Here is a 23,820-nt window from a genome sequence, read left to right on the forward strand (position 1 = left end):
GGGATAGAGAGCAAACTTTCATCTTGCTGGCTTTTCATAGGCAGTTGACATGATTTATCTGTGTTCTCCCCAAGTCACAGAATGCCATATCTGGAGCTTGAAGGTGAACTTGTCTGACTCCCTTATATCATGCATGAAGATATTGAGGCCCAGAGGAGGAAATGGTTTGTCCCCTGCTAGTCAGTGGCAGAACTAGGATTGAAACCCCGGTCTTGTGAGTGCTGAGAAGCACCAGGATTAGGGGACTAGCTCCTGAATGAAAGAATTCATGATTTACTACTTGAGATTAGAGTCACTTTGTAATTATTCACTTTGGAAACTGGATTCTAATATAGAGGTTGCTCCGAATTCTACTATTGACTGGACAAACCATTTAACCTTTGTGGACCTCTACTTTAAAAAAAAATAAATTTCTAATGGCAATTTCAAGTCAAAATTCCATCCATTTTAAAGATAAGAAAATGGAGGGAGGAGATCTAAGTTCCTCCCAAGCTTGCACCTTATGGTTAGATGAGTTGATACTCACTGTGTTGGAGAATTTCGGGGTTGGAAGGACTGTTAGTGGCTGTAGTCCAGACAAACCCCCTAAAGAATTTGCTTTACAAACGTCTATCATGTACAGCCAGCCTTTTGTTTCAACACCTCTGATGACCCAAGACCTCTTGTAACCGTAGATTCCACATGAATTGTAATTCAAAGTTCTTGATGTTTGAATGAACTTCTTTTGGGAATTAGAATTTATGGTAAATGCAGCCTGTTGTTAACTCACTGTATGCATTCTACATTGTTCCTTCTCTGAGGGTTTGCTCAGATTCAATAAATGTATGACTGAGTGGTTTTTTTTAACAGCGTTTTGGAAGGGAAAAAATCTTTAAAAGATGAGGATGCATATTAACCTAATTTTTGTATAACAGCATAACTGAATTGGGGAAAAACAACTTACTTTTGTACTTTATTGACAGGTAAGTTTTAATTCCAGTCCTTGATGGGGCAATTTAACAAATTTGAGCTTTTAGCAGTTTGAAATTAGTCACATGCCATGGATAGAGCTTGAAGAATTGCAGGTAAGTCATTTCCTTTTTTGCTTTGTATTTATATATAGGATTTGATGACTATTTGCATTGTAGCTTGCCCAGGTTTGTTAAAGGTGTTATATTTTCTTTCAGATTTACCTAAATCAGTAGAGACTCTAGGAAGGCAAATAAAGAGAATACAGGATGTTCTGAGGTTTGAGCAATGAGAGGTTTAAAAAAAACAACAAATGATCCCAGGGTCATGTGGCCAGTAGGTAGCAGAGCCTAGTGACACGGTTTGGGTCAGGGTGAAGGATATTTGACTCAAGTCTCAAGGGCAGTCTTTGGATTAGCCCAGGAGGTCTACTTCAGGCTGGGATCCTGCTGAGTCTGCCCTAAAGCAGAGCCAGATTTCTTGAAGATCTTCCTGGTATATTCCTGAGACCTGACAGAAATCAAATTGACTTTCTGGGGTTAGAAAGCTTTGTGGTGAGCAATAACAAATTTGTTTTTATGATGAATCTGTGGTATTCTCTTGGTTACCCATGCAAGTACTCATACATCAGTAAATTTCACTTAAATTCTGATTATGAATTTATCTACTCTTCATTTTTACATCCATAGTTAAGAAATGGGTGAAACAATTGTTATAAATCCTTGAAAACCTATATGGATATTAGGCTTTAAAACAATATAAATGAAGTTATTGTTACATTTAAAATTTATCACGCCTTTTGTTGGCCCTCATTAAATTGAAACAAGTGACAAAGAATTAACTTTTTTTTTTCTGTTTCAATTCCATACAGGAAGGGGAAAAATGAGTTTTCTGGTAAGCTATTAACTAATTAACGTTCTGACTGGGGATCCTTGGGGAAAGTTGTCATCTGTGGCAGACTTATTAGATGACAAAGAGGCAAGGCCTAGAGAGTCTGATAGTTGACTTAGCAAGAAAGAGAGCATTCTTTGTGACATGCACTAAAGTGGAAAGACCCATCTCTGGCTTTATTTCTGGCATTTTGTCACAGATAATTCTTATGACAATTAAAGCTTAAAACAGCTCTTACACCATTCAGTACCAGTTGAAAAGACCGAGATACCCTCATTGCCCCGCAGAAAAAAAAAAAGAAGAAGACGACTGAGATGGTTTAACATTTCTGCAGCTGCTTTACTACTTAACATTTCAGTGGAGATGAGAAGGCACACATCTGACTGCTGCTGCTCAGCAAAAGCCCTCCCAGTCATTTGACCAAAGGTGGAGTTAAAGACCAGGGTGGGTCTGGGGATTCTCCCTTCTCTGCTGCTTCTAAGCAGGTCAGCAGTCAGCCAGTGATCACAGTGCAAGGAGAGGAATTGAGCATAATTTTGTTCTAACAACCCCCTTGGCTCAGAGGTCCTTATATAGACATTTACCTTATCCCTTACCTTGACAATAAGAAAAATTAGAATTTAAGATTCATGAGTTTTTAGACAAAATATCCATAGATTATGGTATAGAATGTGGAAGTTAGAACATGTCTTATGATTTCCCTCTCACCCTCTTTCTAAGTTTTATAACTTAGAAATTATAAAACTCTGCTTTATTATTCCTTTCTCTTCTTCCTCTTACCTGTCAACCTCTTCATTTAGTTTTCCAGCATGCTGAAATTTTTAGGTTTATTTTATAACTTTAAACACTTTAGAATTTCAGATCTTTGTGTTCTACCTTTAGAAATATGAATTAAATTATATAATCTCTAGTTGATATATTATTGAGGGACATTTCCTACCTTGTGCTCTTGACTCAAAAGGATCAGCCTTCTCGGCAATATTCATATTACAGAGATGCAAACCGAATTCAATCTCTCATCAGTACTTGTTGGTATTGGCACTCACCATGGAAGTTCTCTGCTGGGCACCTTCTGGTACTTGGCCTCCTCCCTATAATTTCTGTAAAACTTAATTCTGATATTAGACCTTAAAATGCCAGTCTGCTTTCCACACATGAAATAAACAGTGTTCTGGCAAATAGCATTTATCTTTGTAGGTAGAAGAAAGAATGTTAAGATAAAGGAATCTGGTTGTATAAATTTCCCTTTTTTCACTTCACTATATGCAAACTGGACTTTAAATATAATCCTGTGTGTTTTCTTCATATATATCTTTCTTTAAAGGGATCCCCTAATTTAACTTAGATGCTAAAATATGTTTTCTGTATAATTTTCCTTTTGATCTTTGCCCTTTATTAAGTCTTAGATTTAGAGTTTCTGAAATCTGTCTCCAGTATTAAACTACCTAGGTGAAAAATGAGAGGTGCAAGATCATATCCCTCCTTGTCTCCAATACTGGTCATGGCTGGAGGAAGCACAAAAGTGAGTTTCCAATGGCTGTATTTTTACTACTTGATTGGAAAGTGTTATATTTTTTGTCTAGCATTCAAACATTTTCCCCTAGAAATTGTTTCTCACCCCCTCAATATGCTGCCCTTGTTCAACAACAGATATACAGGTGAGGTTAAAAAAAAGAAAAAAGCTGAATTTAAGTTGGATTGTTAATCTGGAGAAGTTAACTGAAATAAGCATAGACCTGCCGTCATTCTGCTCAGCTTTCCATATTTGTCAATACCCACATTAGGCTTCCCTTGTCATGTTTTGTTCTAATCTTATTAGTCCAGGTGATGTATCACATTTCTCATGAAAAGTCAAATGACTGATCCCCAGACTGTTGTGGAGTGATGACAAGGCCCTGCTGCCGAGGCAAGGAAGAGAATGGTGAGGAGGAACCTACTGGGAGTCTGTCTCGTGATGGGCTCCCAGCAAGCTGTAGCCATGGAGTTCTGAAAAGCCCTGAGCTGAGGGTAGCAGGACCCAGATATCTGCCTATAACCATTGGGCCAAATACCTTCGCTTAAATCTCTTCCCTTGAGGAAAAGACTCGATTCAGCGAGCATTTACTAAGCATGTAGACATACAGGCATCGAGGCACTGGGGATATGCCCCAGGCCTCCAGTTGCTTCCTTCCTCTGTTTTGTAGGGAGTCTGACATATACACCAAGGAGTGAACAAAAGAATTGGAGGAGAGAATGGCCACTTACCTTTGGTGACCAGCAGAGCTTCCCTAAGGAAGTGGCCCTTGAGCTGAAGCCTTAAAGGAAACCAAGTATTCTAAGAGATGGAAATGAAGAGAAAGACAGCAGGCATGGCTGAATCTGTAAGAGCATAATGTCAGCAGGTGGAACATCAAGTTTGGAGAGTAGCACAGAGATCATTTGGGAAAGAGGAAAAGGAAAAGACAAGGGAAGAAACCAGAAATGAAACAGTTCCTTTTTGGTAGATTGTGGCTAGGAATTTAGGCATGTATCAATATTTTCCTGGCCATTGATTCACTCAGAAGGTAGATAATTACCTGCTATGGGTGGTCCAGAAAGAACAGCTAGCCCAGCAAAAAAGGAAGAAAATCCCAAAAGCCTGTTTAGTGCAGATTTTCCAGCAAGATCAACCTGTTGGAATCAGAGAACCATTGTTGGGATATGTTAAAAAATAGTTTCTTAAGAAATAAAAGTATGTCATCCCAAGCTTTGTTTAAAAAAAATTTATACTAGGGCTTATGGAAATTTCAAAGGTTTACGGTTCTGAGTGCTGAATGATTGCCACCAAATTTCTGGCGTGTTTCATCAAAAAGCTGCAACCGGGAAGTATTGAAGGAAGGGCTGGCCTCCAAGGTACCATGTGCCATTTCATAGTGCTGAGCTGGTGGTCTCCCCAAACAACTGGTAAGTAGTCAACAGATAGAAGTTGAGATTTTAGCCAGAGCTAATTCAAGGATGCTGTAAATAACTTGTTTTCTTATGCTTTTTATTTGAGTGTAGGTCTCCTAAACCACCTTATCCCTTAAGTAGGAAGCTGTGGCCATGCAGTTCTTAGAGCCTCCTGGTGGCAGTGGTGAGACCATTCTCATGTTTGTAGGATTCTTTGTCCCGATTAGTGGGCTGAAACTTTAGAGAGCCTGTTCCTACAAAGAGAAGAAGCCCTTGCTAAGGATACTGGAGAAAGTAACCCTGTGGGAAGCTCTGCCCTGGTTCCATATTGAATCCACAGCATATGGGCAGCGTTTTTCAGGGCTTCCTGCTTCAGACTGGAAAACTGGCACACAAGGTCAGGTGACACTCCTTCTAACCCACCAAGTCTCCATTTTTGTATCTTGTCAGGAGCCAAACATAGGTCTGCAGCCAGAGGGGCAGGGTGGACTCAAGGTGTCTCTGTGGCTCCTCCTGACTTTTCCTTCCTTGCCTTATACGGATAGAAGAATTCTCTCCCATTATCTAATCTTTGCCAAGATGGATGACCGGACAGATCATTGACTGGGGCCTACTTAGCCATCCTAGGCCCCAGGGCAGTTTTCTCTGGCCACCAAATTAACTTCTAACTTCAGTCTGTTTAGGGAGATTGCAATAAAACATTGCCTTTCCTTGATGTTTCTTGTAATAGTTTTAATGAGTGTGTCTACTCACCATTACAGGGAGTACCAGTGCCAAGTAACAACCACAGAAAATGGCAAAGAAGACGGAGTAGGTCATGAGTAGAGGAAATGTGATGGCTAGAGGACCCAGCAGGTTAGTGATGCCACAGAGGATGAGGTAAGCCTTGTAGCAGTGATAGTTCTTGATCCACTTCTGGTCAGCAAACCATCCAGACACTAGCTGCATGACAGTCTCTGTGATGCCTGGAGGGACATTGGAAAAGATCCACATGAAAGCTGGGACCCAGTTTCCTTGTCTCCTTAAAATGAGTGACTGCCTGCAACATCTCTGCATAATCCTTGCCTCAGTCTTTAGGCCAGGCAAGCAGTGTGAGGAAGGGAGGCAGTGAGGCCAAATTAGGGCCATCTCTCCTAGGCACACCCAGTGAATACCTTAAGAGGAACTATTTTCAGTTGATTGGAAGTCATGTTTCTTCTGATTGTCTCTAAAAGGACTCAGCTGCAGAGCCTCAGTGGTGTCCTACTAGAGAAGAGCTGAAACAGACTCAGGACACCCATTAGCTCCCTTCACCCTGGCCCTCCCATCTCAAAGGGATCCTCTCTGTAGAACACTCTCTCCTCCAGTTTTCCTTCTGCCAAGGAAGTAGGATTCCCAGGGCAAACCCTTAGAACCTTCAGGTCAGTGTTCTGTTGGGCTCGGGTGGTTGGGAAATGGAAAGGTGGTTAGAGTATCATTAATAAAGATTTTTAAAAAGGAAAATTGGGACTCTTTCTTATGACCTAATGTAAAAATTTTGATAACCCATCACTGTTCCCTGGGGGCTGCATGTAATGGATGACTCAAGCATGACCTTGGTAAGTTAGTTAGAAGTACATTATCTTGCAGAACACTGGCTCCTTCACTGGGATCTCCTGTGAATTCATTGTGAGGCTGGAACATAAATTGCATTTATGATTTTTTTTCCCCAGAGTAGTAGAATTTCATAAGCTTTCTTCTTGAAATTCTTTATCCTATTATGAATTTATATAAAATCAGGAGGTTCATGGAGAAAAGTCTGAATAACGTGGGGTTTTTTTGTTTTTTACTGTAGACAGTGTTTCTAGTTTGGATGTAACATAAATTGTCATAGGACTTATTTGCTCCAGGAAAGATGGTTATTTTTAAAAATGCCCGAAACCACACTTTTTTGGTGGGGGGGGCACAATGAGGGTTAAGTGACTTGCCCAGGGTCACACAGTGAGTAAGTGTCAAGTGTCTGAAGCTGGATTTGAACTCAGGCACTCCTGAATTGAGGGCTGGTTCTTTATCTACTGCACCACCCAGCTGCCCCCCAAACCACACTTTTTATATCAGTTTCACATAGCTATAGGTAATGGAGGATTCCTATCGATGGTTAAACCCATTTTTGTTTGGCCCAATTGTATACTAAAAGTCTGAGTGTAAATTAATTAATTCATTCATTCATTCTCTCTCCCTTTCTCCGTCTCTTTCTCCCTTTTCCTCTCTCCCTCTCTCTCCCTCTCTCCCTCCCTCCCCACATACACATATACATACATATGCACATATATACATATATGTGAAAAGTCAATTCAGTAAGCATTTATTAAGTGTCTGTTCTGTGCAAAGCACTAGGAATAGGAAGACAATATGAAAAAGTAATCTCTCTACTCAAACAGCTTGCATTCTACTGAGGGGATGCAAAGATAAGTGAAAGATAATCTGAGGAGGGTGAGAGCAACAGTGACTAAAGGGGATCAGAAAAGGGTTCGTTTTCATAGGAAAAGATGAGTTGAACCTTGAAGAAAGCTTGATGCCAAGAGGCAAGGGAGGAAAGATTCCAGCAATGGGAGAGGAGAAACTGAGGGTAGGCAACATCAGCTAGGTTAGTAAACCAGCTTGTTAGCCATTTGGGGGCATTTTTTTTTCTGTGTGTACATATAGTCATCTCAAAAGCTGGAGTGTGGATGTTCTCGAGAAGCTTACATTCTAACGGGGAGAAAACACCCAGGGACCTGGTGACCAGGGAGGCTGGGACTTCCCAGGGCTAGTTGAGCAGTCCTACAGAGCAGTTGATTGCTTCCAAAAGCAATGACAGTTTTGATTTGATTACAAGTCCCAGAGAGGAAGAGATGGGGAATATCAAACAACATTAGCCACAATACAATTATTATCCCTAAGATGCTGTAAAGTTTACAGAGGGCTTATGAGCCAACCTGAGGCAAGTACTCCAGCTATTATTCCCCTTTCACAGCCATGGAAGTGGGTTTAAAGAAGCTGTAACTTGCTTTTAGTCGTAAAACTAGGAAGTGATAGAGGATTTGTCTTGGGCTGGTAATAAAGCAAGTCTTTATAATGGCTGGCTTAATTATCTTGGTTTAAGGACTGACTGAAAGTCAGAAGAGCTTGGGGTCTTGCTTGTTCTGACTAACTTGCCTTGGGCAAGTCACAGAAACAATGGAATTTCAGTTTTTTCCTCTCTAAAAGGAGGGAGTTTGGATTAGAGGATGTCTGAGACTCATCTTCTATAATTCTATATTGGACTATCCTAATTCAGTGAGAAATCATATGATTCAAGGAGGAAAATATTTACTCACAAATGGGTCTTACTCACTGACTGCATGTACTGCCTGGCACATGATAAGCCCTAAATAAATACTGGTTGACTTGACTAACTGGAACTCATCACTTAATAACCTTGTTTCTGGTGATCTGTATTAAGGGAAACCTTAAGGAGGACATTGAGAAGGCTCTTCCAGGCCCTTTATTCTGTGGTCTCCTCTTTCCCCCTTTCTTTTCTGGTTAGCCTTTGTCTTAAGAAAATGACGGGGGTGGCTAGGTGGCGCAGTGGATAAAGCACCGGCCCTGGATTCAGGAGTTCCTGAGTTCAAATCTGGCCTCAGACACTTGATACTTACTGGCTATGTGACCCTGGGCAAGTCACTTAACCCCCATTGCCCCGCCAAAAAAAAAAAAAAAGAAAGAAAATGACAGGTTGGTCTTTTACAGAGTTAGGCCCGTTTTTCCTCTTAAGTATAAAGCTAACAGCCTGGAAAATAATAATCAGCATGAATTAAAGTCTCAATTTTCTTACCAGCCATTGAAATTAAATAGGAGGCATCCATGGTGTCGATTCCCAGGGTTTTAGCTCTGGCTACCAGATGGAAAGTAGGGATGAAATATGCTAGCTGGCTGAATAGGAAAGAACAGGTGAATATGTAAAAGAAAGGGTTCTTAAATAGAGAGAAATTGGTCCCTGGGACAGTGTTTTGGTCACAAAATTGAGGCTTGTTGCCAATGACCTCTTCTTCATTGTTTTGGTATCTTGAGATCGCTGCCCCTTGACCAGTTTGTTCATCCCTGCTGACTAAGTAGTTTCTCGTAGGAGGCCACTGTCCATCACCCCTGGCTGGAACTTCTAGTGGACTTGTTGCATCTGGACTTCTGGTAGCCATGTTTTCTTCACCTTTGATTTGGATGGGTCGTAAGAGCATACTAGAGGGCACCAGATTTAATGAAATGCCTCCAAATATTAGAAGGGTACCTAAATAGAAAATATAGTTAATGTTGTAACTAAGTTTGGTAGAAATTTCTTTGTTAAATATTTTGAGCTGGAATAGTCATACCCTCAAAGTTGATTTTAAAAATTCTTTGTAATTATAACTTAAGACACTAAGTCTTGTTGGTTACAATAAACAATGCTGGATGTCCCTAGGGAAGGAGGGAGGGGTCCTAGAAGGTGAAAAGGGAATGAAAAAATGGAATTGGGAAGGTGCATAGAGCTGACTGTCCCCTTCTTTACTCTACCCCTCCCCACCAACCCCTTTTCTGCGAACCAGATAATAGAGACCCAAAATAAATCTTTTTTTTTTCTTCCCTGAAAAGCCTGGGGTAACTAGGTATGGGGAGGGGGCTGGTTACTACATTCTACTAATGGTTTGTACTTAAGACATTTTTTAAAAATTTAAGCTTCTTTAATATGTCATGCCTAATTTTAAATATTTTAATTTTGTTATATAGTAAGAAAAACTCAGGTTTTAGGCAAAGAATTGTGGCACTTGGGATATCTTCAAGTGATAACAAGATGACACAGGGCTTTTGCCTTTGTATGGCTGGGGTACTAGGAAGTGAGGGATGAGGGTGGGGCTATTAAAAGGTAATAGAGTTCAGAGAGGGAAATAGGAAGTGGCTGCAGTTTTGTTTAGAGATCACTGAAAATCATTTTATGTATTATCTATTAGTTACAAATTTTACCCTGCCAAGTAATAGGCATGTGAGAATTAGTATAAAATGAATTGGGTAACTGGTCAGATTTTTCAGTGGGTGGGTGCGTTTTGGCACCTGCTCCTCTAGAGCTAGCAAACCTGAAGGTGTAAGAAGGAACAAGGCACTTAGGTTTGTGACCTTAGGCAGATCTGATATTGTCAGGGATCTGATATTGGGGAAGTATTAGCTTATGCAACACAGTTTTCATCAGTCACATGTTGTATAACTGTAACAGAAATCCATTTATAAAGAGGTAAGAATGAGAGACTGATATTTCTTTTTATAAAGAATAATTAAAAGGAAAACTTTGAAGGGAGGATATTTAAACTAATACTTTAATATTTCAGTCATTCTCCTTCCCCCCCCCCCCCAATCCTTTGATTGAGGTAGGGACACATTGGAAAACCTTGGCAATGTAGACATAACAGGTTCCAAAATTTTTGGAACCTTTTGGAAACTTATTACATTTTAGAATTGGAATATTACAATTTGCAACTTTGGAATTTTTTGAACTTATTACATAGGCTAGATGAGGTGAGTCCTTTTCATCCCATGACATTTTGAATTATCTTAGAAGAAAACAAATGTCCAGTGAAGCCTGTTTATTTGTTCATTTTGAAATGTCCTGAGAGGAACTGTAAAATTTACTTATCTTAGTTTTGTACAGTGGTTCTAGAGGTACCAAGAACCAGTTATCATAGACTGTGTACTCTCTGTTACTGGTTTGTCTTGGATATTAGACTCTCCTTTGGAGAATGCTTATTAAAAATTGTAGCATCATGAATAAAGCTTCTTTGCAGAGCTGGGCCTATGGATCCAGGTACTCTCTGTGTTTCAGCATGATGGATACCTTGTTTCTTACATTAGCAAATTCCCCTTGGATCTTCCCTTATAACAAAGAAAAGCAGTTAAGCAAAACCAGAGTACACAGACCTTGCATCAACTGCACTGGTGACATCCTGTACTCATATTCTATCCCCCCAAGAATGGGGGACCACTCCCTCCTTTCTTCTGTAGGGTTAAGAAGGGTATGTGTGGGAGCAGCTAGGTGGCACAGTGGATAGAGCACTGGCCCTGGAGTCAGGAGGACCTGAGTTCAAGTCCAACCTCAGACACTTAACACTTACTAGCTGTGTGATCCTGGGAAAGTCACTTAACCCCAATTGTCTCACCAAAAAAAGCAAACAAACAAAAAAAGAGTGTGTGTGTGTGTGTGTGTGTGTGTGTGTGTGTGTGTGTGTGTGTGTGTGTGTGTGTGTCAAGAATTGATTTTATCTTTTTCTTCCATTTATAAAATACTGAGTAGCAGTAGCTAAAATATTTGTTTATTGTTATTTAGCTTAGAATCCATTTCTTTTTGTTTTGTTTGTTTGTTTTTTTAGTGAGGCAATTGGGGTTAAGTGACTTGCCCAGGGTCACACAGCTAGTAAGTGTTAAGTGTCTGAAGCTGGATTTGAACTCAGGTCCTCCTGACTCCAGGGCCAGTGCTCTATCCACTGCACCACCTAGTTGCCCCAATCCATTTCTTTTTCATTCTTTATTTGCTAATCTTAAAGGAAAAAAAAAATTGGAAATTGCTGAGATGTCCTTTTTACTGTTGTGTGTTTCTCCCTGGTGATTGCACCCTGCTAGTTAATAAGGGATTGGTAATGAGCTCTAAAAGCCTCTCTCTGATGCCTGCTGGTAAGAACTGCAGGTATTTAGAGACCTATCCCACTAGTCTATGTCCAGGGAGTAGGAAATTAAGGGTCTTTCTGCTTCTACTCATCTCCCATTACACTGGTTGCCACAGCATCCAGCCATCAAGTTACTATGGGGGAAAGGAATGTGTTGTGTTTTTGTTTTTTTTTTAAATGCATTCTTAAGTCTAGCAAAGTTGAAAATGTCAGTAGAGCTGCAGTCACGGTGACTTACCTGACCAGTCATATTCATCTATCAAGATTTTTGTGAGAGGTGCCAACAGAAATGTCAGCCCCATCCCTGAACGAGCAACAGCAATCGAAAGAGCCAGTCGTTTTTTGAAATATTTAGCTGTCATCACAGCAGCTACATGGTATAAGCAGGCAGAGCCCAGACCTAAAAAAAGCAAAAACTTGGAGTCACAATCACTTCCATTGATGGGTGTAGGTATTCAATAAACATGTAAAATGGTGACATGTGAGTAAACAGCCCTCCTGAAAAGAACTGAACTAATATACAACAAAAGCGAATAGCTAATTGTCTGCACATTGGAAAGGTTTGGTCTCACCTGGTAAAAGTCCCATAGTTATACAGAGGAAGGAGATGCCTGTGGCTAAGCTGCTGATCGAGTATCCAGTGCAAATGAGCAGAGCACCAAGGATGGACGTAAACTTCTCTCCTAATTTTTCACAGAACATGGCAGCCAGTGGAGCTTGGGAAAAGGCAATGAGACTTGAAAAAGAGAGGTTATTCTTGAAACTGGGACAATGGATGTTAAACTTTGTAGCATAGATTAGGAAGGAAAGGGCTAAGCACCATCATTAGTTTGATTGCTAAGATGAAGCCAGGTCTGAAGAAAAATTTAAGGCTTGTCACTTTCAAAGTGCATACATATTATATAGAATGGTTGTCTGATGGTCACGAAATCCTGGCTACCCTGCTGTATTCCAGTATTAATTAGGAGCGAATGAATTTCAGAGGCCCATTTGGAGTACAGCTGGGGGAGGTAGGCTTTGTGAAGGTGTCAGGAGAGACCCAGAGCAATGAGAGACTGGAGAAGTAATGCAATAAGGGAGTGGGTAGGAAGAGGAGGGGATTTGGCAGAAGTGTTGTAACAATTTGTTGTAGGTGTTGAAATGGTACACTCGTAACATTTAGGGGGAGGCACAAGGGACAGCAGTTTGAAGGAAACTAGGGTTCCAGAGGGTGAGTAAGGGATTTTTTGGTAAAGGAGAGAACATCTGGGGATAAAAAGCAAATTGCCAGCGGTCAGAAGCAGAAACCTAGCTAAGTCACTCCCTTAGGCCATCTTATTAACAAAGTTGATAGCGTTTTCTGTCCTGCCTTTTTCCATCTAAGGGGTATTCAGATCGTGCTATGTTCTGGTGAACTTGGGATGTTCAGTGTAGTGAAAATTCATTTTAATCCATCTCTTGGGGTCAAGGTGTTAAGCGATGGCATGGGGAGGATAGTTGCAGAGATGGTAGGCTGATGTGGATATTATGGGACTTGGCCTTGGTTACTTGACCTGCCATACCATGCTAACTATCAGATTTATACTGCACAGTTTGGGAAAGATCCATGTCACCCAGGGACACAATCAGTAGTTCTAGAAGTTGTGTCTGTGCAGAGACTGGGTACTCCAAATGGTGTGTAGGTGAAAACTCAACTCGAAAGGGTTAATATTGATAGGCAAGTGTGAATTCTGGTAAAGGTTTCCAAGGTTACAGGCACCTTTCCCAGTGTCTTCCTTCATCCTTACTTGGCTCACGTGAGGCATCTACCCTTTGAAACAGGCCCTGAGGTGTTTTCTAGTTTAGTACCTGCGATGAAGCGGAATGAGGACAGTAAGGACCCAATCCAGCCAATCTGCTCTGAAGTGCCACCAAATTCTTCTTGAATAACCACGAAGAAAATTGCAAAGGTTTTGGTCAATCCCATTAGAAGCATATTTACCTAAATCAAAGCAGGCCAGAGAGTTCAGGTCAGTGACTGGGTTGTTTGTGCAGTCCCCAGAGGAGGTGACTCAAAACTCTGTGATAGGAGCTGGTGGTTTTTATCCTGAGGAAAACTCAGGAAGAGTCTAAGTGTGCAGACCTCTGATCCTTACACTAAGCTCCCTGCTCCTCAATTTCCTTACGTGTAGTCAGGGATTAGGTTCAAATCTCCTTTTTGCCTACCAGCTCCACAACAGTCTAGACCCCTGACAGCCCAGGCTGTTACTTCTAGAGGTTCTAGCTGCCAGCTTGTTCTCCATCACTGAATCAGCTTTCTGCCCTGGTGATAAGCAGTACTGTGCAGGGATAGACTCAGAGGAGCTGCCGGTGACTAGCTGTGAGACTGGAGCAAAGGCCTGAGTCTCAGCTGCCTTATCTGAACATGAGAGGGCGGCCTACGTGTTCTCAGGGATCCCTTCCAGCACCGTCCTGCTTATAAATTATATGATGGGTTCTGTCCTGGGTCTCTGAGACATGAAACAAATTATTTTATTTTTGGGAATTAATCTTGGCGTGCATTTTTCATCTTGCTTAGTCCGAAGATGAGAGGAAGCCTTTTACCTTTTAAGGAAGAATGGTATTTGGCTCAAAGATATGTCGATCCGTAGTACGCCACCCTGTAAGCTGGTGAGGAGCTCCCATTGCAGGGAAGGTTCAACACTTCTGCCCTAGAAGGCTTGTGTCTGTTGAGCTAATTAGGGACCCATGGACCCTCTAGTGTTATCTCAGCTGCTGAACATTGTGCTCAGACTGACTTGGTTCTGGCCTTATCTTTGAATTCTTGGATAAGCACAGAGCTCTGGGAGTGAGTGGGGGAAGGAATGGATCTTATTAACCCACCGTGTTACACATCTACTTTCTGTACTGAGTGGAGTTGGTGTATGAGTGAAGGCTTCGGTCTTGCCAGGCACAAGCTTTCCTTTTAAAGCTGGGTCAGGTTCTTTTCTCCCTTTTTCTGCACTTTGGGGTAAACTACATTTGGTGAAGAGGAAGTGAGTAGTCATTGTTCTAAGGCTATGACAGTCTGGATCCTATTGCCCAGAAAAGACTGTCATACCTTTGGAAAACCCTTCTGTCCTCTGGTGAAGGATGTGTTCACTTCTTGCAGACCAAATGACAGCTCCTCTTCCCTCTGAGTCAAAAGTTCCTGAGCCTTGCTAGCCTTGTAGCCCTCATCTTTTTCCCCCAGAGAGTCTTTGAGCAGGGTACCACATGGAAAAAAATTTTTTTTTTTTTAAGTAAGGCAATAGGGGTTAAGTGACTTGCCCAGGGTCACACAGCTAGTAAGTGTTAAGTGTCTGAGGCCGGATTTGAACTCAGGTAGTCCTGAATCCAGGGCTGGTGCTCCATCCACTGTGCCATCTAGCTGCCCCTCACATGGAAAACTCTTGACATGGAATAGAATATTGATCACCTCACTCCCTTCTTCTGACATCTTGCTCTTTACAAGAAGTTATTTTCTTCATTTCCTCTTCCCCCTGCCCAGGTCACATTGGGGCCACTTGTAGTTGTATATCTACCACCGGGAAGTTCTATGTAACCCTCTGAGCCTGTTTATCAGTATGTAAAATGACTAAAAACCAATGTAGAGAGCTTTACTTTATCTTGTTTGGTCCTTACAATAGCCCTGTGAGGTAGACACTGCAGGTCTGATACATCTTTTGCAAATGAGGAAACTGAGGCACAAAGCAGTTAGTTAATTTGCCTTTAGTCTCAGAGCTATCAATACTAGAGTATCAGAGGTGAGACTCAGTCTAGGTCTTCCTGCCTCTCTAAGATAATACTTATATCAGCTACCTCGAAGTTGTTAGCAGGAAAGTGCTTTGTGAACTGTAACACACGATAGGGGAATTTTTTATTACTAGAGATTTCCTCTCTGGTTCAGTCACATTCTCCTGCCCCTTTAGCAAGCATTTGTTAAGCACCAGCTGTATGCAATGCCCTATACGAGGTTCTAAGGACACAAAGATGAAAAGTAACATTGCCCCTATCTTCAAACAACTTACAGGGAGCATAAGGAATATCTACTGTTGACTATATAAAGCAAATGAATACAGATAAGAGCTTCAAAGTACAATAAGAATTTTGTAGAAGAGAGAGCCCTCTGAATTGGGGATCAGGGAACTATATATTGAGGAGACATACCCAAGTTGAATCTTGGAAAGAAGGGAGGTAATTTTATAATGTAGTGATTGCATGGGTGAAGAAGTGATAGGGAAAGGATGGTGCTAGGGCTTGAAGACAGAGCAGCTTAGGGGAACATGATGTCTAAGGAATGCTTGACTGTAGTGAGTACCCCAGTGAATTTAGGTAGCGCACGTGGTTTGTGGACCCAGTTACCTCAGTTATTGTGACTGTGTCCAGCAATGTTTGGCTGCTCCAGAGGAAGGAGATGGGAGATTCTTCCAGGGTTAGGAGGTTGTCATGGTGAGAGTGATAGAAAATTGGGGAGCAATAATGGAAGATCAAACAACAAAAATGGCAGACAGGTCAGCTGTGGGTGGGGAGAGAAGTGAGGGTGAGATGGGTTTGGAGAACAGCAAGAACAAAGAACAGACTTGGCAGGATTAAGGGAAAGAGGTGGAAGGGTAGGAAGTCGCAGTCCTGGCCTGGGGGGAGGGTGAAGGGAAAAGGGGTTATTTCCAGAGTTTAAGATCTTGGATGTGGTTTACAGCCATTCTGAGATCTAAGTTGTGTCTATCCCGGTAGGTAGCTCTACTTTACTATAGATGGAAGACTTGAGGAGTTGGGGGGACTTTGATAGCAGCGTATGATAATACTCTGGGTCACTATTATCCAAGAAACTAGGTGACAGCAAGAAGGATCAGGAGAGGACAGGATTCTCGGATAGTGTGAGCTTGTAAGTCACTGGTCTTGGATTCTCTCTCTGCTGTCTCCTTGTGCAGGCGCTCTCTCCTCCTCCCACCTGGTACTGAAAGCCATTCTGCCTCAAACCACCCCCCCTACCCCCCCCCCCTTTGTTTTTACCCTCAGTGTGTCTGGCATATACTTAGCTACAATAATCATTGCTTTCCCGTAGTAAAATCTAAACTGCTTCAGAGTAGAGTTGGTTGTATTTCTGTTTCTTTTCCCCTATTAACTTGGCACAGTGACTGGCACAGAATAGTCACGTCATTGAATACTTGTTAAATTGTGAGGCCCCATTCGTGGTCCCCTCTGTAGCAACTGTGCACAGGGCCAAGGTCCCAGAGTTATGCCCTGTATTTTCTGATTAACTACCCCATTCCATTGTGTAGTGGCATAGTGTACTAGGTCTGGAGTTGGAAGGATTGGGCACAGGTCCTGGTCCTGACTCTTACAAGAACCCAGGATCATATATTTTGAGGTCAGAGGAACCTTAGAAGTCATCTAGTTCAACCCCCTTGTTTTGTAGATGGGCAAACTGAAGCCCCTAACCAAGGTAAAGGGACTTAATGCCTGTGTGCTCTTGGATGAGTCACCTAGAGAGGGGAAGGTGAAGTGAGGCCCTGTTCCTAGATCTAAAATGAGAGGGTTAGCTAGATAACACCCAAGAGTCTTTCTAGTACTGATGGTCTCTGCCACCCTTGGCTCTCTCAGACAGGTGAGGGTGGATATGTGGGGAAAAGATTGCCTTAGGTCCTTACTTCTTTTTTCATGGTTCCCCAAACATAAACCACAGGAGGGGCCTCCTGTCTTGTGGTCAAGGGATGTTTCAGAATGATCTTTCTGTGGGGGCAGCTAGGTGGCGCAGTAGATAAAGCTCTAGACCTGGATTCAGGAGGACCTGAGTTCAAATCCGGCCTCAGACACTTGACACTTACTAGGTGTGTGACCCTGGGCAAGTCACTTAACCCTCATTGCCGCGCGGGGCCCCCCCCCCCCCCCCCCCCCCCCGCCAAAGAATGATCTTTCTGGGTAAATTGCCCCCACTGTTCCCAAAGGGCACTCACTGCCTTTAATACTTTAAAGGATACCTAGCTCCATATCCCCTAACCATCCCCAACTTGGACAGCTGCTCCATTACCACCTCTATTTCCAGATGCTTCCTGTTGTTTTGTTCTGGGTATTACGAATCTTTCTAAAGTATCCATGGTGGAGATGATTTTTCTTCCCTCAAGGGGCTGCTTATATTTACTTATGTAGATTGCTGGCTCATCAAACAAGTTTTTCCCCCACCTATAGTCTGTGATCTCACGGGATTTAGCATTGTATTGTCCTTACCTCAAAAGTAATGAAAGATTCTCAGGCACTTGACACTTACTAGCTGTGTGACCCTGGGCAAGTCACTTAACCCCAATTGCCTTACCCAAAAAAAAATAATGAAAGATTTCTTTGCCTAGGCACTAAAGTTTAGGCCTTTCCTCACCTAGCTATCTCAGCTAGATCCCTGCCACAAATTTTGGTACTGCATAATTTCCTTATCACATGCTTGGTGCCATTCCTCTAGCTGCCAATTTACACTTATCCTTATTGCCACTCCCTCAACTTCTAGGATCAGCTTGTTGTGCGGGCCCCCCCCCCCAACTCTCCTTATCCTCCCAATTGAGCTAAATCTCTCTCCCCAGACCACCCTGACATCTCTCTCGATGGCTGGTACGTCTCTACTGGGCACTTGGACTAAGGGATCTTGGCATTAACCTATTCAAACTCAAGGCCATAATGTATTCCTGAGAAGGCCGCAGGCATCCCATCAAATAACGAGGTGGTCTCATGTTGACAAAGAAGGGGTTATTCATTTCCATTCTCACCACACCAGGGCCACTGAGAACATTCTTCTTTGACACCTACCAGCATCTTGTGTAACTGGTTGCTGAACTAGAGGAGAGCTGACAACATTTCCTAGAAATGCAGGCTGGGGGCAGGGGAAAAGTATACCAGAAAGATCTTTCTCTTGAAGCCACCAGCATCTATTTAGCTCAGACACTATAAGCCTTGGTTAGGTATAAAAAGGTATAGCTTGTCCATGATCATGTTATGTAGGGACCAATTTATTGTATCTCTCTTTTCCTCCACCAAAGAGAATGATCTTCAGTGAAGAAAAGAGAAAAGGGTTTAGCTGGAAATTGAAATCCTCACTGTCCTTAGTGAAGTCAGGTCATTTGGCCTGAATGTATATCCACAGCTACTGAAAGAGCTTGCTGTGATTGGTAAAATGCTTTTGGTTATCTCTGATGCCCCATCGGGAGGGGACAGTGGCTGACTGGGATGGTGAAGAGAATCACCTCTGTCATAAGAGGGTGGATCGAAGAAGCTAGGGATGCTTCTCTTTGAGAAGACTTGGGGATGTGAGCATTCTCTTCTAACATCTAAAGATCTCCTTCCCTAAAGTGACTTCCTACTTCAGACTTTTTCCCCTCTCCTCAAACTTGGAACTGCATAACTGTTCCTCACACTTAGAGGTGACTTGGCCTCTGTCTTCTGGGTACATTTTAGAGGATGTGTCTTGTTCAGGTACAAGTCGGATTAGGTGGCCTTGGAAGTCAGATTTTGTTTCTGTGAAGTAGATGATGCCTGCCAGGAGCCTCCTGAACAACTCTGTCAGTTCTCTCCTCCTCCCCTTCCAGCTCAGAGGAAGAAAGTTTTCCCCTACCAGTGGCTGAGGATATAAATTCTGAGTGCCACATTTTAGGGAAGGGCTTTGACAAACTGGAAGAGGTACAGAGGAGAGAGAGGAGTCTCAAAACCATCCCAAAAGAATGGGTTGAATTACCTTACCAGTGCCCTTGGACCCATTTTCTCTCCCTCCAAGTCATGGCTCCAATAATTATCTCCCTCTCCACTGGATCTCCTCATCTATATGTAGGCCTCCTCAAACTGAATACCTTCTTTTGACCCCTCTACTCTTTACAGTCAGCAACCAATCTTTCTTCCCCCTTCATTGCCATTTCTTTTTAAAATGCCACATTGGATTGCCTCTACTTCACCATCTCTCTTGAAATATGGCTTCTGTCCCTGTCACTTTACTGAAACAACTCTTAAGGGTCACTAATGACCTCCTAATTATCACATCTGATCATTTTTTAAAGTCCTTCTTGAATCTGCACCTATCTGATAGTTAAACCCCCCCCCCCCCCGCCGCCTTGATATTTTCACTTCCCTTGGTTTCTAAGATGACTTACACGCAATTCAGCAAACACTGTGTTCTGCTTTTTTGTCCCTAGAAGATGAAAACGAGTTTGTCCCCTAAGAGTTCACACTGTATTAGTTGGGATGTGAACTGTGTATAGATAAACCGATACAATCCAGAAGGAAAGTTGTGGTTATTTTATCTGGAATGGAATTAAGAAAGACCCCATGAAGGTCACGGCAAGTAAGCTGAGCCTTGGAGGGAAACAAAAGATTGAAGGAGATCAAAACCAGCCGCACAGTTTGGCTGGGATTCAAGATGGAAAAGTGAACATGCTGAGATGAGGTGGGGGCCGGAGTAAGGCAAGATGAGGCTGCACTGTGGAGGCCTTGTAAGGCCAGGTTAAGTTTATACTTAAAATTGTGATACTTGGGGCAGCTAGGTAGCGCAGTGGATAAAGCACCGGCCTCCACTCCAAAGGTTCTCCAAAGTCAGGAGAACCTGAGTTCAAATCCGGCCTCAGACACTTGACACTAGCTGTGTGACCCTGGGCGAGTCACTTAACCCTCACTACCTTGCCAAAAAAAAAAAAAAAAGTGATACTCTCCTAAGGGAAAGGACTTGACACCTGCCCCATAAAGCAGGTCTAGAACCATGGAATTCTAGTGCCTAGGGTGACCCAGTTCCCTTCTCAGAATCCTTTTAAAAAGGGAACTCTGGGGGCAGCTAAGTGGCGCAGTGGATAGAGCACTGGCCCTGGAGTCAGGAGGACCTGAGTTCAAATGCAGCCTCAGACACTTTACACTTACTAGCTGTGTGACCCTGGGCAAGTCACTTAACCCCAATTCCCTCACACACACACAAAAAAAGGGAACTCTGAGTATGGTCTCCAACCGCCTACCTACAATTATACCTACTCTTTTAAAGTGTTCCTTCTCCATAGTCTTGGCCTCAGCTTTCTTAGGGCAGTCTCATTCACTTACATAATTTAAACACCTCTCTGCAGGTGACTCTCAGATAATACATGGCAAACCCAGGCTGTTTCTTGAGCCTTCAGTCCATGAAGAAGGCCATAAAGCTGAGCTATCTGTATGGCAGTTTGGGATAGACACTACAGATGAATGCCCTGGGTCCAGAAGTGATGAAGATGAGCCCAGGAGGGGCCAGCTTGCGCTTGGGAAGTCATTAGTGCCAGTGATCTAAAGGTACTCCTTGAAACAAAATCCCTTTTTTTTTTTACACCAGTCTTGTTAAGATAAGGCCACATGGTTCCTTTGGGCCCGCCTATTCCCCACATGCTTTCCCATGGCTGTCAGCTTGTTGCTAGTCCAACTTTGAGGAGGCCAGCCTCTCTTTGCTCTCTTGCCCAAAGTTTGGCAGTTAAACCTACACTTACTCATTTTGTTTTGTCCTGCTGGTGATTTATCAGACGGCTAACTGAGCATCCCCCACATGCTTCCAAAAACCACTGCTGCCTGCACCTAGCAGCAATTTTTGTGGTGAGAATTTCATTTCAGCCCTGAAGTCTTTTGGCAGTGATTCTCAGTTTAACTTCACTGCCCATTCTCTGGTGGTTCAGTTAGGTGAGCACCGAGTGGAAGGGCTGCCAGGGACAGTCCTTCCATTCTTGGGAAAACTCAGGCGACTTGTCAGTGAGTCAGTTCTCTTTTGATGTTGGCAGCTGTGACACATTTCCTCACTTCTAGGGGCACAATCTATTTTTTGACACATTGCTTCCCTGTCTGCTTCTCAAGCTGGAGAGGCCCCAGATGGGCAGCCCTATCACAATCTGAGAGGTAGCATCAAGGTCTTCTTGGGAAATTAATGGTGTTAATCATCCCAAGGCAAGGTCGGTGACTTCTTTAAAGACTGGGCAGCATGATCTTACTGTCACAAATAATAATATGCCTCTCAAGAAGTTTTCCTGGAAGTATTTTTCAAGTAGGCTTCTTTTAAGCTTTAAGCCTTCCTTCAAGGTGGCAAGGAGAAAAGGGGTGTGGGGGGATTCTCAAGCTTTTTAGTTACAGTCATGGAATTTATGAAATAAAATTGTAGCATCTCATGTTTGAGCAAAAAAAAAATCTCTTCACCAGAAAACAAAATGAATGAAATCAGCCTTTGGTACATGGTTTTTTCTAAGGGCAATTTAAATTTAGTCTTTTGATTCCCAAGCATCTTGTGAGTCTCTGAAAGCTGTCCAAGGTCTCACAACCTCCTTCCCTGGAGTCAGGATCGATCTGAATTCAAATCTTACCTCAGACACTGACTAGCTGTGTGACCCTAGGCAAGTCATTTAACCCCAATAGCCTTAAAAATCCAAGGCCACCTCCAGTCGTCCTGATGTATATCTTGCCACTGGACTGAGATGGCTGTAGAGGACAGAGTAAGGTTGGTGACCTTGCACAGCTCTCCCTCACTTAGAAATCCAATTCAGTGCAAGTCAGGAAATCACCCTATGTCATGGTTCTCTTCTAGAATGAAGGAAAAACACTACCACCTCTCTTGGACTATATAGCAATAGTTTCATTGTTCCCTTGAGTCCCTTCTTTTCTCCTTTCCAATCAGTCCTTCCTCCCTCCAGCTGCCAAATGAAGTACAGGTTTGACCACGACAAACTTGATGCCTGCTCAGGAAGCTTTCCATAGCTTTTAGGGTGTCGTACAAGCTTGTTTCTTTGGCATTTCAAACTCTGCTGTCTGGCTCCGGGCTGTTTATCCAGGCTGATGATGCATACACAGTGACTGTATGCAGTAACTGAAGCAACCTTATTGGTGCTCCTCATGGACAAGGCCTCTAGCTTCCTTGCTTTTACACAGGCAGTTGTCGGAGCCCAGGCTACTCCCCAGCCTCACACCTCACCTCTCCGTCTTCTCCTGGCTTCAGCTTGAGTATTGCCCTTTCCAAAGTGCCTTTCCTGAGACCCCCAGGATATAGTGTCTACCCTCATCCCTGTAGACTATTTGTGAACCACCTGCACGTTTATTTTGGGTGTTGCCACCCCATCACTGTATACTAATTTGCATGTATCCTGTATCTCTGGCCATGACTCTTCCCAGTAGAATACAGGGACTGAAACTGGCTCATTTTTCTATTCCCAGGACCTAGCTCAGTGCGGGAACATAGAGTATGTGCTTAATAAGAGCACAAGCTGATTGAGGACCCTATCCAAGGAACCTCCTCTCCTACTTGCTGATTGCTAAGGCCATTTCCTTTCCCTATGACCTCATTACCTTGTTTAGTAAATTTTGGTATCCACTGTGGATACCTTTTCACTTCCTAGAAATGTTGTGGGCTGCTAGGTGGCGCCATAGTGGATAGAGCCCTGGGCTTGGAATCAGAAAGACTTGACTTCCCAAGCTCAGATCCGACCTGAGACACTTTGTAGCTGTGTCACCCTGGCCAAGTCCCTTAACCCTGTTTGCCTCAGTTTCCCCATCTGTAAAATGAGCTGGAGAAGGAAATGGCAAACCTCTCTAGGATCTCTGCCAAGAAAACCCCAGATGGGGTCATGAATGAATGAGTAACAACCCGGCCCACTCATTATTGGACTGAGCTGAGAAAGGACCTGAGCATTATTTCTGATGGCATCCTAAAGCTAGATGGAAATTGTTTAGAGCATTTTTCCACTACCAGTATCATTACACAGACAGTGTACACAATGAAGAGTTGCTGGTATCAAGAATGGCAATAGAGGGGGCAGCTAGGTGGAGCAGTGGATAAAGCACCGGCCCTGGATTCAGGAGGACTTGAGTTCAAATCTGTCCTGAGACACTTGACACTTACTAGCTGTGTGACCCTGGGCAAGTCACTTAACCCTCATTGCCCCGCAAAAAAAAAAAAAAAAAAAAGAATGGCAATGGAGCTAGATCTATGTATGGTTGAAGAGACACATCTTTTGGCTTTGCTACCCTAGGAATAGGCAATGGGGAGGGGGCACCACAATGGATGGGGTTCATGTCACCCGTCTCCACTGCTCCATGGGTCTACTTGGCCCTTTTTCTCCTCCCCTCCCCCCAAAGCTCCTGGAGTTTGGAAAGAGAAGCAGACTAATCATAGGAGAGTGAAGTCTAGTTACTTTTTAACAATGGGAAAGCCCAGGGTGGGGAAAGGTCAGCATCCTAGTAGTTTCTTTTAGTTAATAAAGTTACAAATGCTCATCTACTGACAATAAATCTTCTTCAACCTCGCTCAGCAGGAGAATTCAGCTCCTCTCTTGGCCCCTTCCCATAGTACTGGGTGCTGCTGTCCTGTATGGTTTGTTGGTTGTTGGCCTGCCTTCCTGAAGAGGACCAAAATGACATCACTATGTTGGGGTCAAGGTGCAATGTGTCCAACTGTGGCTGATCTGACCAACACAAACTT

General features: G+C 42.9%; 1 protein-coding gene across 2 annotated transcripts in view; it reads right to left on the bottom strand.

Annotated features, from left to right (window-relative positions):
- Positions 1–23,820, bottom strand: part of SLC16A4 (solute carrier family 16 member 4) — a 32,936-nt gene that overhangs the window by 4,530 nt on the left and 4,586 nt on the right. Inside the window, exons 5-11 of one of the 2 annotated variants that reach the window (XM_044002136.1) lie at positions 13,236–13,368; positions 11,981–12,124; positions 11,647–11,808; positions 8,561–9,010; positions 5,500–5,711; positions 4,395–4,488; positions 4,084–4,197 (exon numbers count right to left, since the gene is read on the bottom strand). In XM_044002136.1, the coding sequence (XP_043858071.1) occupies positions 4,154–4,197; positions 4,395–4,488; positions 5,500–5,711; positions 8,561–9,010; positions 11,647–11,808; positions 11,981–12,124; positions 13,236–13,368 (1,239 nt within the window). In that variant the 3' untranslated portion in view covers positions 4,084–4,153. Of the gene's footprint in view, positions 1–943; positions 4,198–4,394; positions 4,489–5,499; positions 5,712–8,560; positions 9,011–11,646; positions 11,809–11,980; positions 12,125–13,235; positions 13,369–23,820 lie in introns of both variants that reach the window. The other variant, XM_044002135.1, reaches the window with a different exon arrangement.

This window comes from Dromiciops gliroides, chromosome 4 (assembly GCF_019393635.1).
Source record: "Dromiciops gliroides isolate mDroGli1 chromosome 4, mDroGli1.pri, whole genome shotgun sequence".
NCBI lineage: Eukaryota > Metazoa > Chordata > Mammalia > Microbiotheria > Microbiotheriidae > Dromiciops > Dromiciops gliroides.